We start from the raw sequence: 16,961 nt of genomic DNA on the forward strand, positions 1-16,961 counted from the left end.
TAGGAATCCATATTAACACAGTTCTCACATGCTTGAGTTTAGTGTGCGTCCATCTATGTAAGCCAAGTCTTCTCCAGACTGACGAAATTCATATTTTGTAACACAAAGGAATACCCTTGACAAAAGCATAATCACAAAGAGCAACGAGTTATCGCGCGAGGTTAAGACGAGACCGCCCTGACGTCACCGGTTGCCATGGCAGCAGGCCCTAGCGTGAAAAGGGGGGCGGTGCGAGGGGCGGGTTGGAGTGGAGCGCGGCTTCTGCAGAGGACAAGGCCCTAGTGCAGATCTGCAGCTCTAACTTCTGCCAAAATGAGCGGCCTGCGTGAGGGCAACAGCTTCCCTGTCGCTGAAACCTGCGGCCTCGCTACTCCTGATCATGCCTCGGGACACCCGGCCCTAAACCAGTGCCAGGACGAGAAAACGGAGGCAGCACAGGTGAGGGCAGGCGCAGGTGAGGGCGGCTTGGAGACTGCGGCGGAAGGAGGAGCAGCCCGGGGCCCCGCGATCTGGGGCCCCCCGCTCCGCATTCGAGTTGCAGGGAGTCGCGGCCGCTCAGCGACCAAAGTGGGCCAGAAGGAGGTTACCCCTCCCACCGAAGGCCGGGAGGCAGCCTCCGCCTGCGCCTCGGTGGCGACCTACAGTAGTCAGGAAAATGGCTGTCCGCGTAGAGAGAAAGCTCCAGAAGCCTGTGGCGCAGGGGGTTTGGGGTTTCAGACGATGATGCCTCGCGCTAAAATCAAGGAAATGACAAAAAAGTGCTCCGTTTCTGCAGCAGCAGAAAAAGAGGGAGTAGCTGAGGAGGTGGTGGAGGAAAAGAAGGTGATACAAAAGGAAAAAAAGGTGGTAGGAGGAATGAAAGAGGAAACTCGGGCCAGGGCCCCGAAGGTCAATAACTGCATGGACTCGCTGGAGGCCATCGATCAGGAACTGTCAAATGTAAATGCTCAGGCTGACAGGGCCTTCCATCAGCTGGAGCGCAAGTTTGGCCGGATGCGAAGGCTCCATATGCAGCGCAGAAGTTTCATTATCCAAAATATCCCAGGTTTCTGGGTCACTGCCTTTCGAAACCACCCCCAGCTGTCACCTATGATCAGTGGCCAAGATGAAGACATGATGAGGTATATGGTCAATTTGGAGGTGGAGGAGCTTAAACACCCCAGAGCAGGCTGCAAATTCAAGTTCATCTTTCAGAGTAACCCCTACTTCCGAAATGAGGGGCTGGTCAAGGAATATGAGCGCAGATCCTCTGGCCGGGTGGTGTCTCTTGCCACTCCAATCCGCTGGCACCGAGGCCAAGACCCCCAGTCCCATATCCACAGGAACCGGGAAGGGAACACTATCCCCAGTTTCTTCAATTGGTTCTCCGACCACAGCCTTCTAGAATTCGACAGGATTGCTGAGATTATCAAAGCAGAACTGTGGCCCAATCCCCTACAATACTACCTGATGGGTGAAGGGCCCCGCAGAGGATTTCGAGACCCAGCAAGGCAGCCAGTGGAGAGCCCCAGGTCCTTCAGGTTCCAGTCTGGCTAATCCTGTGCTTGTGAGAAGCTCCTGCACAAGTTTCCTTACCACCACCTTTTGGACCTGTGCTTAGCCAACAGCATGCAGTCTTCCATCTGCTTTTTCCTCGCACTGGATTATTTTGTCCTTTGTTTCTTCCAACTCTTCAACAATCAGTTCCAAGACTCTCTCTTCTATGCCTGTGCTTTTCCTCTGGGCCTTCATGCTGTTCTGCATCCTGTTATATTTTCCAAGTGCATGACTTCTGTGCCAAGCACATGATGCTGTAGATACACATTGCCTTCCTTTGCATGCCTTGGGCTCTGTCTGTGACTATGATCTTCTCCCAGTTTTTTAAGTGTTATCTATCACAAAAAAGCTCGATACGTGCAAATGACTGCTGGGTTTCATACTTTATGCTGGTTGCCCTGTGAAACCCATGTACTGCACGGGAGGTCTGGGAGTGTCCCTGCTGCAAGATGAAGGTGATATGGATGATGCTGGCTGTCAGCCAAACTGGACATTGCAGGCTGCCACTGACAGGTTCCCAACTGCCTTCCTGGGTCCATGCCATCCACCCTGCTGATCATCTGGCAGGATAAGCAGGTGGCTGGTGGGTGGCTGCTAGGAATGGGATGGGGTAACAGATGAGAGGTATTCTGTGTTATCACTGTTGGTCGTCTTATGTCTTTGGGCACTTTGCATTGTGACCTGGTACTGGTGAGTATGAAGGCCTATGCTGTGGCCCTGCCCAAACCTCTCAGCTTTCTGGATGAGCTTTGCACAGGCACCATTGCCTTCCTCTTCAGGAACGATCTGTAGACTTAGACTTCTAGGTAGCATAAAGGAACTCCCTGCTTCTCCCACCCTATGGTTACCCATCAACCTAATTGTCATATGTTCAAAGCAGGTCTTATGGAGTACACTTCCAGCAGTTGGCCTTTCTAAGCCTGAGCAAACAAACCACCTTAATCTCCTCTGCAGCGTTATTAGGTAGCCCCCTCCTGACCCTATTGCACCCACTGTGAGCATGACAAAGTTGTCAGGGTGGGAGCACTATGGAAGAGGTATGTTTGGCTTGTGGGGCCTGTTGTGCATCTGTCTCTGTCTCTTCCTCTTCTCTCTCTCTCCTCACTCCCTCCTCCTCTGTTCCCTTACCGTCCTCCCTCCCTTCCTCCGAAGCAGTTAAAACTCAGAAACGGAGAACAAGACTGGCAAAAAAACTGGTGGTTTAATTTGCTCTCTGTTTGATTGTGTCCAGAGGGAGAAAGGTTACTAAACAATAGACTCCAGAACTCTTACTGCCTTTTTCTGCCCTGACCCCAAATTGATATAGCAAGGTCTAAACATTTCAAAGGGAGACCTGTAGGTTGATTGCTTAGTTTGGGCAGTGTTCTTTTGGGCCAGCTTTGACATCCACACCTTTTCCCCTGTCCTACCAAAACCTTACGTGTGTTTCTTGAGCTTCAGTGTGAGAAGCTGGGAGGACAGGCAAAAGAGCCTCACAGTTTCAGACAGACCCAGAGCAGGTTGTGTTCTAAAGCAACCGAAGTTTCACTCCATGGAAATCCTTTTTTTGGGCCTTGGTCCACTTAGAAATAACCCCAAAGCAGCATTTTGAAGGTGTTACTTTGTTACCAAGTGGCCTCCTGTGCCTGGCCTTTTTGGCTCTCAGCCCTCTTTCCCCACTTCCTTCCTGATTTTATCCTAATAAATGAGGGGCAGGCTGCAGTCTGCACTGAGGGATGCCAAGCCTCCCTCCCAGGGCGTAAAGGGATATGTGTAGTCCCTCCATTTCCAGGAGAGCTCCCAGGTGGAGAGCAGTGCTGTCAGGGCTGTCTGACTTGGGAGTTGTATGGTGGTGGTAATGACTATATGCCCTTACGCTTTCTCCTTTCATTTTGAAGGCCTTGCCCTAAGCTCCATGAAGGCTTGGGAGGTCTGGACACAGAGCAGTGGGAATGCTGCTCTAGGCTGGGCAAGCTGAAAGCCCGAAACAAAAATAAGCATCCTGTGGGGTGGGCTAGGAAAGGCAGAATGGAAAGCCTGGAGCCCTGCAGGGCCAGGGGTGGAAGGTCCAGAGGCTTTCCTCAGAAAAGGTGGGAGAGTCAAAGTGGTTGACGTTTAAAGAGGATGCTTGGAGGAGTTAGGTTCTACTCCCATTTTTTTCTCAATCTTTGGATTCACCAGATGTTTGTGCATAAAAATGCAAGTGGATGTTTTTTCCGTGTTATTCTAGGATTGACTGTATGTGGAAGATTATTGGTATATGCTCCATATTGCATTATGTTTGAGTAAATCCTATTCCCTTTTCCCATTTTTGCTTGATGGCAAAATTGACATTTACAGGCCTGCTTTTTGCTTGTAATTGAGATTGCACAAAAATACCAAACTTGTTCCTCGTGCAGTATGAAGACTTCTGTGAATATTCATTAATATATCAGTTTGTTCTGGTCTCTCTTCAAATATATAGCTCTGCTCTTAGAAATGTTATTTGAATGTGATCTTTGAAATTTTGCAAATTGTTTCTGTGTTTTGTGAAAGCAGTCTCAAAAAGAAAAACATAACTCTGTTGTCTTACTTGATATTTCTTGCCCTAGTTGTAATGTTGTTGACATTTTATGTTCCTAACCAGTGTATTTGTACAATTGCTCTGTCAAACTAAAGAAGAATTTAGTATTTTAGTCTTCTCCTTTGTGCTTGAAGGCAAAATAAAATTGGCCACTCTGCTGTATTTCTTGTTTTCTCAAAAAATAAGTTTCTGTGTTGTCTAGGCTAATAAAAGGTTGGGAAATAAAATTACCAAGTTGTCACAGTAAACATCATTCTGAAGCTTTGAATAAAAAGGGGGGGGGAGGGCAAGAGCCACCAAAAATTTCCAAGTGTTTTTTAGTTGGAAAAAGGTAAATAAGCCCAACTGCAACTGCATATTTGGCATAATTTTCCCTGTACAATCAGTGTAGTTTTAGGTGGTAATTAAAGCACCATACTGTCATTTACTTAAAATAAATAACAGTGGAAAACTGTCCTCCATGTACCATCCTTGTTTACTACATTTATGGTAACTATATTCTCCCTTTGTCTTACTCTTAATAAGCTTAAGGTAGAGTTGCAGAAAAATTAGTCATTGTACATTATGTAAGTACTAATTTCTTACAGCAGTGTGGTGCCTTAAAAAGAATAACATGATTGAAATATGTCTAGAAACAAACGATGTGGGACATAACTTCAATTACCAGTAATATTTTGCTGTTCAGCAGCTATCACAGGAAGGTTTAGGAGATAAATACCTCGGCATTCTCTGTAGTAGAGGGCTGTGGATGCTGCAAGATTTGCGAAGATGAATAACCAAGTATTTTTAGTCATCCAAACAAAAATTTGACATAAGCTGCCTAAAATTACTGATTTGAAGTAGAGATTGTTAAGTATAGTTAGACTGGCTGATTCTTGGTGCAGTTCTTACTTGCAAGTTCTACTTGCTGAAGTATAACTTTTCTAGGCCTGGAGAACTTTTTATTAGCTAGATTTTCTTTTGCAGGCTCTACACCCATCTAATCCTAAATTCTCACAATGTTCCTTTTACCTTTTCAGTTTCAGTGATTGATGTCTGCATCATCAGTCACTTGTTTCAAGCATTAATTAGTTCTACCAGTCAGCAAATATCCTTTTTGTTGCCCTTGGTTTATTGTCAGCTTTAGCCTAACCACTTTTTTCTAGAAGGCTGGTACCACTCATCTGTTACAGATTTCCATTGTTTCTGTTCTGTTGTAACACAGGCATTCTCTAGGTTTCAGTTACCAGCCAACTGGTTCACTCCTATTCCCTGCTCCCACTTCTTTGCATTACTTTTTCTTCTTCCTCAGTTCTAGACCCAAATTATTCTTCATGCCGACTTCCAAACCAGTTAAGAGGTTCTCCCATCTGTTCACCAAGGGAGCGCTGTCATTTTGGTCTGCTTAGGCTATATGGCCCCGTGAATAGTAAGCTTTTCTGTTCTGGGTTTTGAGCTCGGACACCCATAAACCTGACCTTCCTCACTCAGGTCACCTCCTCATCATTTTCTGTTTCTGCTGCTCCATCTCCAGCTTATTCAAGTTTCCTTAAATCCAATTTCATTATTAAAAACCAAATGGATTACCTATATTCTTAATTTTTTATTGCCCTGCCCCATGGAGTTGTAATTTGAATCTTGGTATTCAATTTTGTGTCAGATACACCTTCTTTGGTGTGATAATCTTGAGATCTGAGATACGTCAGGCACTTTCACTTGTGTTCTCATGTTACTTTCATAATCCTGAAATAATCTTCATTTTAATAGTTGAGAAAACAGGCTCAGAAAGTTAAACTGCCTAAGATGCAAGCCACAGACTCAAGTTTTTTTATTTCAAGCTAGAGTCCCTTCTGCTAACAGTTAGTTATCTGTATTAAATTTGGCATAAAACAAAACAAAAACCTTACTTATGTGGGTATTCAGGACTCAGCTGAAGGTTATTCTTAACCCACTTGTAAATGGTACTTTGTCATTTATTTTAATACAACACTCTGAACATGGTAAGACATTCCTGAAATTTACATACATAATCTTGATGTTTGGTGCATAAATGAAATTAGCAGTTTTTTCACTCATCAAAGGGAGAAAATGCACCAAAAGGACTCTAAATACATCTATAAATTTAGTTGCTAAGAACTGTGAAGAAATGTTGACATCTGTTAAATTTAGAGAATTTTTAAAATTCAACTTGGTGGTAGCTTCTAACAGGTAGCTACTAGTATTTTCCTTCTCTTCTTTATAAAACGTCCAATTTTATTAAGTTTGATCTTTGCCAAAAAGTACTTAGGCCAAAGTACCAAGAAAATAAACAAATAAATATTTTTAAGACTCTAGAAATAGGTGCATGGTAGAAAAACCTGTTAAGCATTCTACGTGCTGTTCTTGTTCTATGTAATAACCCAAGTTCCTAATAGGCTCAGATAGCCCATTTCCTACTAGGTTTACTTGGACCAGTTTTCATTATTCCTTCTCCATTTTGGTTTCCTTGGCACCAGAGAGGGAAATGTGTCAAGTATTAAAGGAGAATGTTTGAACCTGAATATGCAGAGTAGATCTGCTTTTTGATGGCTTTAGTATATGTGGCTTCTAAGAGTGATACATTTTAGGACTCCTGTGATCCGTGGTTCTCTATTTTACTCTTCCAGGTAAGTTCTATGTTGTAGATATTTTACTAAATTCTAAATAGCTTAAGGACAGAGATTATCTGATCCCTCACATGTCCTAACATGCTGTGATTATTAAATTGAAGTGTGGTTCTAGACTGGGAATTTCCCCCAAATCAAGAGCCAATACTGCAAGACTTATATGTGTCCGTCAGCTAAGAGCATGATTTTTGGGGCCAAACTTAAGCAAACTTAGTACAGACTCTATTCATTAGTAACACTGCAAGTTTGAGCAAGCACATCATTTTAATCTCTGTGAACTTCAGTGTCCTTATCTGTAAAATTTTAATAATTACTCACACCTCATATAGTTGCTGCAGGGGGTATATAGGGAGCAAATAAGGTGAAGTACATGAAATAGCCTGGTGAGGAATCAAGCACTCATTACCATGATTTTTTTTACCACAATTCTGATGATGATTCTTGAGTCAACCACAGGAAACACCTTTTTGAATTCATTCTATGTAGACTGCACAATGCACATGGATTTTCAAGGGACCACACTGGGTGAATTCTCAAATATATTAGTGCTAGTCTTGCACTAATCTGGAAACCAACACTTATGAAAACCATGGGCTTAAAAGCCTGAGAAGATGTAAAGGAATATTACTGCAACATCACACATTTGAAAAAAGCTATCCATGTGATCCTAACATAGTCAGGGTTATTGGTATCAAAGGGATAGTTTGACATACCATGTTATGCTGTTTTGTTATATAAAATAATCATATAGGCTTGATTTACACTCAAACCAATTCACCAGAAGTGTGTGTATACGTGTGTATGTGCATATATATATACACACACACACATACACACACACATACATACATATATATATAAGCTTTAAATATAAAGTTATTATATATTTGAGCACTGGTGGGCAAGTAATACTTGATTTCAGTTTAGAGTTTAATAAATTCTGAGGTAGTTGATTCTAGATTGCAATTTGTGGTTCATTAAAGTTTCTGCTACCTCAATATTCCAGATACCAAATTATGACAAACTGACCAATGTGTCCTTCAAATCTTTCCTTTGCTGATGAGATCAACAGTGACCAGCAAAGAAAATTTCAGCTCCCTTGCATTTATTTGTAGGTATCCTTTAGATGATAAATGTCTGCCTGTATACTAATACTAAACTTAAGTCCTCTGCTCATTTATACCACTTTCCTACTTTTTTACTTCAAATTTTATTAAGGAATATACTACTTTTCTTCTCTAATATCCTCTTTTAAATTTTTATAGTGCCATTTTTGGATGGTTATTTTTACTTTTCATATCCAATTAGAAATATTGCCACTTTTAGAAACAATGAAATAAAAATTTTAAAAGTCCAACAGAAAGAGAACATTCATTGACTGACTCTACTAGAAGGATGGGAAGGAAACTTGAAAATAAATTCTAACCTTCTAAAGATGATAAAAAATGAGGTTGGATTGTAACTTGTTTTGATTCCTCAGGTAGGTACTAGTCAAGTAGGACTAAAACTTCTGATTTGAGTCAGTTTTTTTCTCCACTTCTAGTGGCCAAAAAAATGCAGTTAAGGTTTTTTGGGTTCTCATTTTTCATCTTAGCAATAGCAGTTCATAAGCATTTAAAGCTGTATTATTCTTTGCCATTGACAAAGTAAATATGCAGAAGGGAAAATAGCTTTATTTTTAAAATAATATTTATTGAAAGTATACATGAGATAGCATCTTTCATTTAGCCCTAAACTTGATAATGTATGCTCATTATCATATTCCAATGAAATGCTGGAAATCAATTTGAAATACATTACCACATATTAGTAGATATCAAACAAAGCTACTACTCACTTTGAGGAAAAAATTTCAGTAGCTGTTTATTTAACCTGAGATACTCATCCCCACAATATATTTGGGATTATATGAGTTTTAAAAATTTAACAAAATATCTTTTTGTTGCATGTGTCAATATGCTAAATTATCTACTACAATCCCAGAAAAATAATGATAGTGAACAGTATGATTTCTGATACTGACCATGATGGACAGAGTGAAATTACAGCATAAAGAGTAGCCAGCAATTTATATTGTAAACATTATCTGGCTCCAAACATTTTGCAACAAATAGCCACTAATATGACTACATATAGCACACAGAACACAATGATCCTGTATTGTAAAGAACTACAAAGCCTCTTAAAAGCAGTTTTTCTCAACTTTTTTTTTTCATTACCACTCCCTGAGGAGAAAAATTAAGCCCAAATTAAATTTAAGTAATAAATAAATTTGAATTATATTTCTCCCTAATGAGAGAAATTAATAGTAAGAAAAAAGATTTTATTGGGTAGGGTTAAACTTTGGAAGGCTACAATCCATTCCCTTATCAAAAATTTTTTCCAAGAACCAGTTTTTGTCCCATTGAGGATACATGCCTTTAAGTGAATGAAAATGAATCCAACATTATTAGGGGAGACAAACCCTACCTGGTAACCCTGGAAGTTAAAATAGTTGGCTTCCCATTTCAGATCATTTTTGTTCCATATTGGCTGTGTGTGTGGTCTCAGAAGAAATCATGCCTTTTTTTTTTTTTTGGAAAACACAGTAACAGAATAAAACCTGATCATGTGAAAAAAGTAATTTATTCTTAGTGAATTCTGTTCTTGGCTATAAATTGAAGGAACAGGTGTAGATCAGTTCTCACTTCTGGCTGCATTTTCCCAGGGCATTTAAAGATGTCAATGTTCATCTATATCCCGACTAACTAAACCAATAGGAGGTTATGGTCTAGATAGTGGTTCTCAAACTTTGTGTGAAACATACTATTGTTAAACACAAATTGCTGGGTCCCATTCCCAGGTTTTCTGATTCTGTAGGTCTGGGGTGGGGTCTGCAAATTTGCATTTCTATCAAATTCTCAGGTGATGCTATGCTAGTGGTTTGAGGACCACACTTTGAGAACTACTGGTCTAGGCATATGTGAAAATATGTGTGTGTTTATGTATGTGTGGATGTGCAAACATATCTCCCCAGGGTGAATTCTAATGTCAGAGTTATTAGCATAGAAAATATAAATAAAGATCTTTTCAGTTCTAAGATACTGAGATTTCAATATAAGGTGAGTTGTTGGGTGTCAAGGCAATCTATATAGAAAGAAGACCTATTGAAAAACATACTGACACCTTGGTCAGTATTTATTAAGAATTTGTTCATTTTACAGTATATTTTTGAAAATTAACATTTTTACAGTACATGTGCTGCATATCTGGTTCTTCACTTCATTCTTCAGTAAAGATTATTTGGTTTTTAGTGTCTCATCATTTGATAAAATCAATGGAGGGTTTGGATAGTAGCCAGCTGTTTTTGAATTCTTTGAAGAGAACCTCATAAATTTGTAGTCCAGGGGTAATTCTGGAAAAAAAAATTTTGGTTATTTGGCAGAGTTCAGAAGGCCTTTCATAAATATAAATAAATAAAAACTTAATAGCCATTGATAATAAAACTTTTTTAGTTTTGTAATTTTAATATTTGTCACCTGGATAGGTTGCACCTAGGAAGAAGAGAGTAGATGTCTTTCCCTATAAAGTTTACAATAATACTTAAGTCAAATTACATTTAGATATATTGCAAATCATTTTCAGAGCTTTAACTAGTGAGTTTAATTTTAATACTCTCTGCAGAATTAACATATAAAGAATTCTTGCTCATCTGATTTTTTTTTTTTAATTTAAAAATCTCTCAAACCTTACTCAGAGGATCATATAATTAGTAACTGAGAACTAATAATCTTCGTAATCTTCATAGACTTTAGTAATAAGAGAGTTACTAAGAATTAATAATTGAATGCTTAGTTAAATAAAGATTTTCATATGCACATTGTGGCAACTTTCTTTATATGATAAGCATTACACACTCACAGACTCACAGCCAAAAGGGGAATCGGGAGAGAGAACATGCATACTTCATTGATGGTAGGGCACTGTGTATATTCATAAGTTTCTCAAAAGCCAGCCTTGAGACATTTTCTTCCCAAATTTCTTCACATTACCAGAAATATTATATGTGAAACCCTATGATATATGTTATGATAGTCATTCTGTATGCAGATACTGGGCAGTAATCCTTACATTACGATTTTCCCAAGTAAAACTTCATTTGGTAGTAGTATTTTGAAAATGACACCAGCTAGTGTAAAAATTATACTTTATTATTTGTGCCAGTGAGAACCATTAAGGTCTAAGCCATCAATTCTTATGAGGAGAAAACTAGTGCTAGAGATTGGGAAGAATGAACACTGCCTTTTTGATGCTAGAGAAAACTAAGGTTACTATAAATAAAAACATTCGGTATTAGTGAATTTCATTGGTCTTCACTACTTAGCTGGAGTGTATTTTGAGGTACTGAAAAGTAAATTGATAAAACTGAGTTTCTGAAATTATACTTCTGAGTTCATAGATTTCTGGTAAGCCATCAAAATGTACAGACTAATAGTAGAGCCAGACATCTCTTTCTCTATCTTTCCTACACATTTCCTAAAGTAGATGTTTAGGTTTCCATACATCAAAATGCTTATAAACCAATCATCTTCATACTGTTTATGGATAATAAGTCCATTTTTATAACATCTGTAAAAATGGATTCTATGTGCTTAAAGATCGGTGAGATAATTCAGACTAATAGGATATCCATGAATAAAGTAGTATTACATGAAAACAAAAAGGTTTTTAAGAGGTAAAGGGGAGTATCAGGTTTGTTTTTCATCTCCTATCTCATTTAAAACAAAACTTTTATCTACTATCCCAGGTAGCAAAAAAGGTCTACGATTGTTAAGAAATTTGATTATGGATAGCCAAAATGATATGAGATGACTATTCTGTTCAAACAAGGATCTCCATCCAGACTGGGGATTCAGCAAGGGGGGAAAACATTTGCCTCTGTGTTGTAGGAAAATTGTTGTTGGATGCTGACTATTTGGAAGAAAAGAGAAAGGAAGACAACTAAATTCTTGTTTATCATAACAATGTTCTACTAAACATTGAGTACTAAATACACTATAATAGCAACCATGTTATCTAACAGTTATATGAAGTGAACTAAAATGAACATATATTCTTAAACAGTAAATTCAATTAAAATAATATAACAAAAAAGAATAAATCCTGGGACTTTTCTTTTCAATTAAAGTAGCAGCAAGATAACATTTATATAAAGATTCTATCTTCAACATGTCTAAAGCCATGGCCATCACATTATTTTTCTTCCAGCCATTTTTTTGGGAAGGCAAATTACACAGGAATACCCAACTTCACTGAATATATGTTACTGAAATAGTAAATTAAAGGTTCTGTGTGAGCCTTAGCTTCCTTATGAAAATGTGATCCTTGCAGTGAGTACTAACTTAGAGATTAATGCTTTGTTTTTTGGGGAAGTGTCTTGGTCATCATAATTAACAACTGAATATAACACATCAAGTCTCTCTCATTCTTTCTCCACACAAAAAAAACTGGTGTTTGTTTAGCTTTGTTTGACTACTGGTAAGCCCTAATTAACATTTTCTCCTCGGAGAAGTTAGATGACAAAGGCCCTGCCAGGTTCATTTCCAGTGCGCTTTGAAGTAAGCTTTTGCAAAATGCAAAAGGTAAGATGCGCTGATGTTATTATTGCTCCTTTAAGGAGGGGTGATAGAGAGGGGGTTATTTTCCAATTCTTTGGAGAAATATTTAAATCCTGGAATAATAGAGATTCACTTTTCTTTGACTTTCTTATTTCACAACCATATCTCACTGAATAGTTTTTATTCAGGTACTTTTGAATAATGCAGTGACTTCCATTATCACACTACCTTACTCTCTAACCATAAATCTGAATCACACTGAAAGTAAGTTAGAATGAAATAACAAACATTGGAAATAACAGTATATTTCTGGCCTGGTTCCTCCTTTCAAGTTGCAAGATCCATTTCTTTAACAGGAAAATTGTAAAAAGGAAGAAATATTTTAAGTCGTTTTCCTTTAATTTTATGGGTGTTATCATGGAACAAAATGAATAAACCATTCCATTCCTTTGATTCCATTATAATATTAATATTTCAACGAGCAGGACACGCTGATGTGTTGGACCTGTACACTGGTGGGGGGCGGACCTTTTGGAAGGCCACACATGTCTTAGGGTCTTCAGCAGCAGCAGCATCACTAACTCAGATAAACATCTTGCTTTACTTTTTCTCACATCCATTCTGTGAGGGAGGAAATGCAGCCTGGTCTTATCCCCAATTTAAGGAAGAATCTGAGGTTCAAAAAACTTAAGTAGACATTCATTTCTAACTTCGAGCTGAGACAACTTGAAAAACAGGATATAATAACATCAGTCTGAAGTCACTGGAGAGACTGGAGAGCTGAAGAGGCACCTAAGACCTGAGGGCACACAATTCCTGAGAAGGAACAGTAAACATAGAAGGGAGCTGACGCGTCAGTTTCTTCCTTTAGGCCCCTGAATTCTGTCTGACAGGGCCAGTTACTAGCAGCAGAAAAACCAGCAGGTCTCGGCAGTCTTGAAGAGCTGCAGATAACAAAAATTGAGGGGCTGTGAAGGAGGCAGTGAAGAACTGGACTCTGCTGGCTTTCTCCTCAAACCCTTTGCCAAATTCTGAGGGAAATTCAGGAAACTAAGCAGCAAGCAGAAGCATACACCTCTGTAAAGCAGATTTTTCAAGTCCCATTGTATTGACAAAATGGATTAATTTCTGACCTGAGAGTTTCAGTTATATATCTCTAAAAAGAATTTATTATTATGAAATGATTCTTCAATGTTATTAGTGTTTTTTTCCATTTGTTCTGCTTACTCTTAGCATTCACTTCTTCCCATTTTTTTTTTGATTTTAAAATATTTTACAAAATTAGCTCTATGCATATCACTAGAATTCTCTTCATAATTATCTCAGATATTACAACATACATTTGGACTTAACAGTATCTAACATACTCTTACCTTTACCATATAATACAAAGATGTTAAAACACTTAACTCCAGCTGTTCCACTTTGGAATTTATATGCTATTGGTGTCACAATTAAAAATTTAAAAAAAAATTTTGGTGTCATTAATGTACAATTACATGAGCAACATTATGGTTACTAGACTCCCGCCATTATCAAGTCCTCACCACATACCCCATTACAGTCACTGTCCATCAGCATAGTAAGATGCTATAGAGTCACTACTTGTCTTCTCTGTGTTATACTGCATTCCTGTGACAGGCCCCTACATTATGTGTGCTAATCATCGTAATGCGCCTTTTTTCCCCCTTATCCCTCCCTCCCCACCCATCCTCCTCAGTCCCTTTCCCTTTGGTAACTGTTAGTCCATTCTTGGGTTCTGTGAGTCTGCTGTTTTGTTCCTTCAGTTTGTTCTTTGTTCTTATACTCCACATATGAGTGAAATCATTTGGTACTTGTTTTTCTCCACCTGGCTTATTTCACTGAGCATAATACCCTGTAGCTCCATCCGTGTTGTTGCAAATGGTAGGATTTGTTTTCTTCTTATGGCTGAATAATATTCCATCGTGTATATGTACCACATCTTCTTTATCCATTCATTTACTAATGGACGTTTAGGTTGCTTCCATTTCTTGGCTATTGTAAATAGTGCTGTGATAAACATAAAGGTACATATGTCTTTTTGAAACTGGGATCCTGCATTCTTAGTGTAAATTCCTAGGAGTGGAATTCTGGGTCAAATGATATTTCTATTTTGAGTTTTTTGAGGAACCTCCATACTACTTTCCACAATGGTTGAACTAATTTACATTCCCACCAGCAGTGTAGGAGGTTTCCATTTTTTCCACATCCTCACCAACATTTGTTGTTTGTCTTATGGATGTTGTGGGGTGTTATCTCTATATTAATTTGCATTTCCCTTATGATTAGTAATGTGCAGCATCTTTTCATGTGCCTGTTGGCCATCTGAATTTCTTTGGGGAAGTGTCTGTTCAGATCCTCTGCCCATTTTTTGACTGGATTATTTGCTTTTTGTTTGTTGAGGTGCGTGAGCTCTTTATATATTTTGGATGTCAACCCATTATCGGATATGTCATTTATGAATATATTCTCCCATACTGTAGGATGCCTTTTTGTTTTACTGATGGTGTCCTTTGCTGTACAGAAACTTTTTAGTTTGATATAGTCCCACTTGTTCATTTTTGCTTTGTTTCCCTTGCCCAGGGAGATATGTTCATGAAGAAGTTGCTCATGTTTATGTCCAAGAGATTTTTGCCTATGTGTTTTTCTAAGAGTTTTATGGTTTAATGCCTTACATTCAGGTCTTTGATCCATTTCGAATTTACTTTTATGTATGGGGTTAGACAGTGATCCAGTTTCATTCTTTTACATGGAGCTGTCCAGTTTTGCCAACACCAGCAGTTGGAGGAGACTGTCATTTCCCCATTGTATATCCATAGCTCCTTTACCATATATTAATTGACCATATATGCTTTGGTTAGTATCTGGACTCTCTATTCTGATCCACTGGTCTATGGGTCTTTCTTGTGCCAGTACCAAATTGTCTTGATTACTGTGGCTTTGTAGTAGAGCTTAAAGTTGGGAAGCAAGATCCCCCCTGCTTTATTCTTCCTTCTCAGGATTGCTTTAGCTATTCGGGATGTTTTAAGGTTCCATATGAATTTTAGAACTATTTGTTCCAGTTCGTTGAAGAATCCTGTCAGATTTTGATAGGGATTGCATTGAATCTGTAGATTGCTTTAGGCAAGATGGCCATTTTGACAATATTAATTCTACCTACCCAAGAGAATGACATGAATTTCCATTTATTAGTGTCCTCTTTAATTTCTCTTAGGAATATCTTATATTTTCAGGGTATAGGTCTTTCACTTCCTTGGTTAGGTATATTCCTAGGTATTTTATTCTTTTTGATGCAATTGTGAATGGAATTGTTTTCCTGCTAGCTCATATTAATGTATAGGAATGCAACAGATTTCCGTGTATTAATTTTGTGTCCTGCAACTTTGCTGGTTTCAGGTACTAGTTTTAGGAGGTTTGGAGTGGATTCTTTAAGTTTTTTTACATACAATATCATGTCATCTGCAAACAGTGACAGTTTGACTTCCTCCTTACAAATCTGGATGCCTTTTATTTCTTTGTTTTGTCTGATTGCCAAGGCTAAGACCTCCAGTACTATGTTGAATAAAAGTGGGAAGAGTGGGCATCCTTGTCTTGTTCCTGATCTTAGGGGAAAAGCTTTCAGCTTCTTGCTGCTAAGTATGATGTTGGCTGTGTGTTTGTCATACATGGCCTTTATTATGTTGAGGCACTTGCCCTGTACACCCATTTTGTTGACAGTTTTTATCATGAAGGTATGTTGAATTTTGTCAAATGCTTTTTCAGCATCTATGGAGAGGTCACATGGCTTTTGTCCTTTTTGTTGATTAGTGGATGACATTGATGGATTTTCGAAAGCTGTATTTTCCTTGCATCCCGGAGACGAATACCAATTGAACATGCTGTATGATCCTCTTGCTGTATTTTTGAATTTGGTTTGCTAATATTTTGTTGAGTATTTTTGCATCTATGTTTATCAGGGATATTGGTCTGTAATTTTCTTTGTTTGTGGTGTCTTTGCCTGGTTTTGGTATTAGAGTGATGCTGGCTTCACAGAGTAAGTTTGGAAGTATTCCCTCATCTTCTCTTTTTTGGAAAACTTTAAGAAAATGGGTATTATGTCTTCTCTAAATGTCTGATAAAATTCAGTGGTGAATCCATCTGGTCCAGAGGTTTTGTTCTTGGGTAGTTCTTGACTACCGATTCAATTTCATTGCTGGTAATTGTTTAGATTTACTGTTTCTTCCTTGGTCAGTCTTGGAAGGTTGTATTTTTCTAGAAAGTTGTCCATTTCTTCTAAGTCATCCAGTTTCTTGGCATATAGATTTTCATAGTATTTTCTAATAATTCTTTGTATTTCTGTGGCGTCCATAGTGATTTTTCCTTTCTCATTTCTGATCCTGTTTATGTGTGTAGATTCTCTTTTTCTCTTAGTAAGTCTGGCTAGGGGTTTATCTATTTTGTTTATTTTCTCAAAGAGCCAGCTCTTGGTTTCATTCATTTTTTCTATTGTTTTATTCTTCTCAGTTATATTTATTTCTTCTCTGATCTTTATTATGTCCCTCCTTCTGCTGACTTTGGGCCTCACTTGTTCTTTTTTTTCCAGTTTCAACAATTGTGAATTTAGGCTTTTCATTTGGGATTGTTCTTACTTCTTTAAATAGG

General features: G+C 38.3%; 2 protein-coding genes across 4 annotated transcripts in view; one reads left to right on the plus strand and one right to left on the minus strand.

The window, feature by feature from the left end:
• Window positions 1–224: 224 nt before the first annotated feature.
• On the plus strand, window positions 225–4,240 carry TSPYL4 (TSPY like 4). Its single transcript, XM_036893533.2, has one exon. It carries the CDS (start codon window positions 313–315, stop codon window positions 1,534–1,536), a length of 1,224 nt encoding a protein of 407 aa, XP_036749428.2. The 5' UTR covers window positions 225–312; the 3' UTR covers window positions 1,537–4,240.
• Window positions 4,241–9,010: 4,770 nt separating this feature from the next.
• NT5DC1 (5'-nucleotidase domain containing 1) overlaps window positions 9,011–16,961 on the minus strand; it is a 169,418-nt gene continuing 161,467 nt past the window's right edge. For all 3 annotated transcript variants that reach the window (XM_036893532.2, XM_036893531.2, XM_036893530.2), the window contains one exon: window positions 9,011–10,096. In XM_036893532.2, the coding sequence (XP_036749427.1) occupies window positions 9,981–10,096 (116 nt within the window). In that variant the 3' untranslated portion in view covers window positions 9,011–9,980. The remainder of the gene's footprint in view (window positions 10,097–16,961) is intronic.

Source organism: Manis pentadactyla, chromosome 12 (genome assembly GCF_030020395.1).
Source record: "Manis pentadactyla isolate mManPen7 chromosome 12, mManPen7.hap1, whole genome shotgun sequence".
Taxonomy (NCBI): domain Eukaryota; kingdom Metazoa; phylum Chordata; class Mammalia; order Pholidota; family Manidae; genus Manis; species Manis pentadactyla.

Excerpts from the sequence above, each read along its gene's own strand:
- TSPYL4 (XM_036893533.2), top strand. The coding sequence starts at position 313 with ATGAGCGGCCTGCGTGAGGGCAACAGCTTCCCTGTCGCTGAAACCTGC.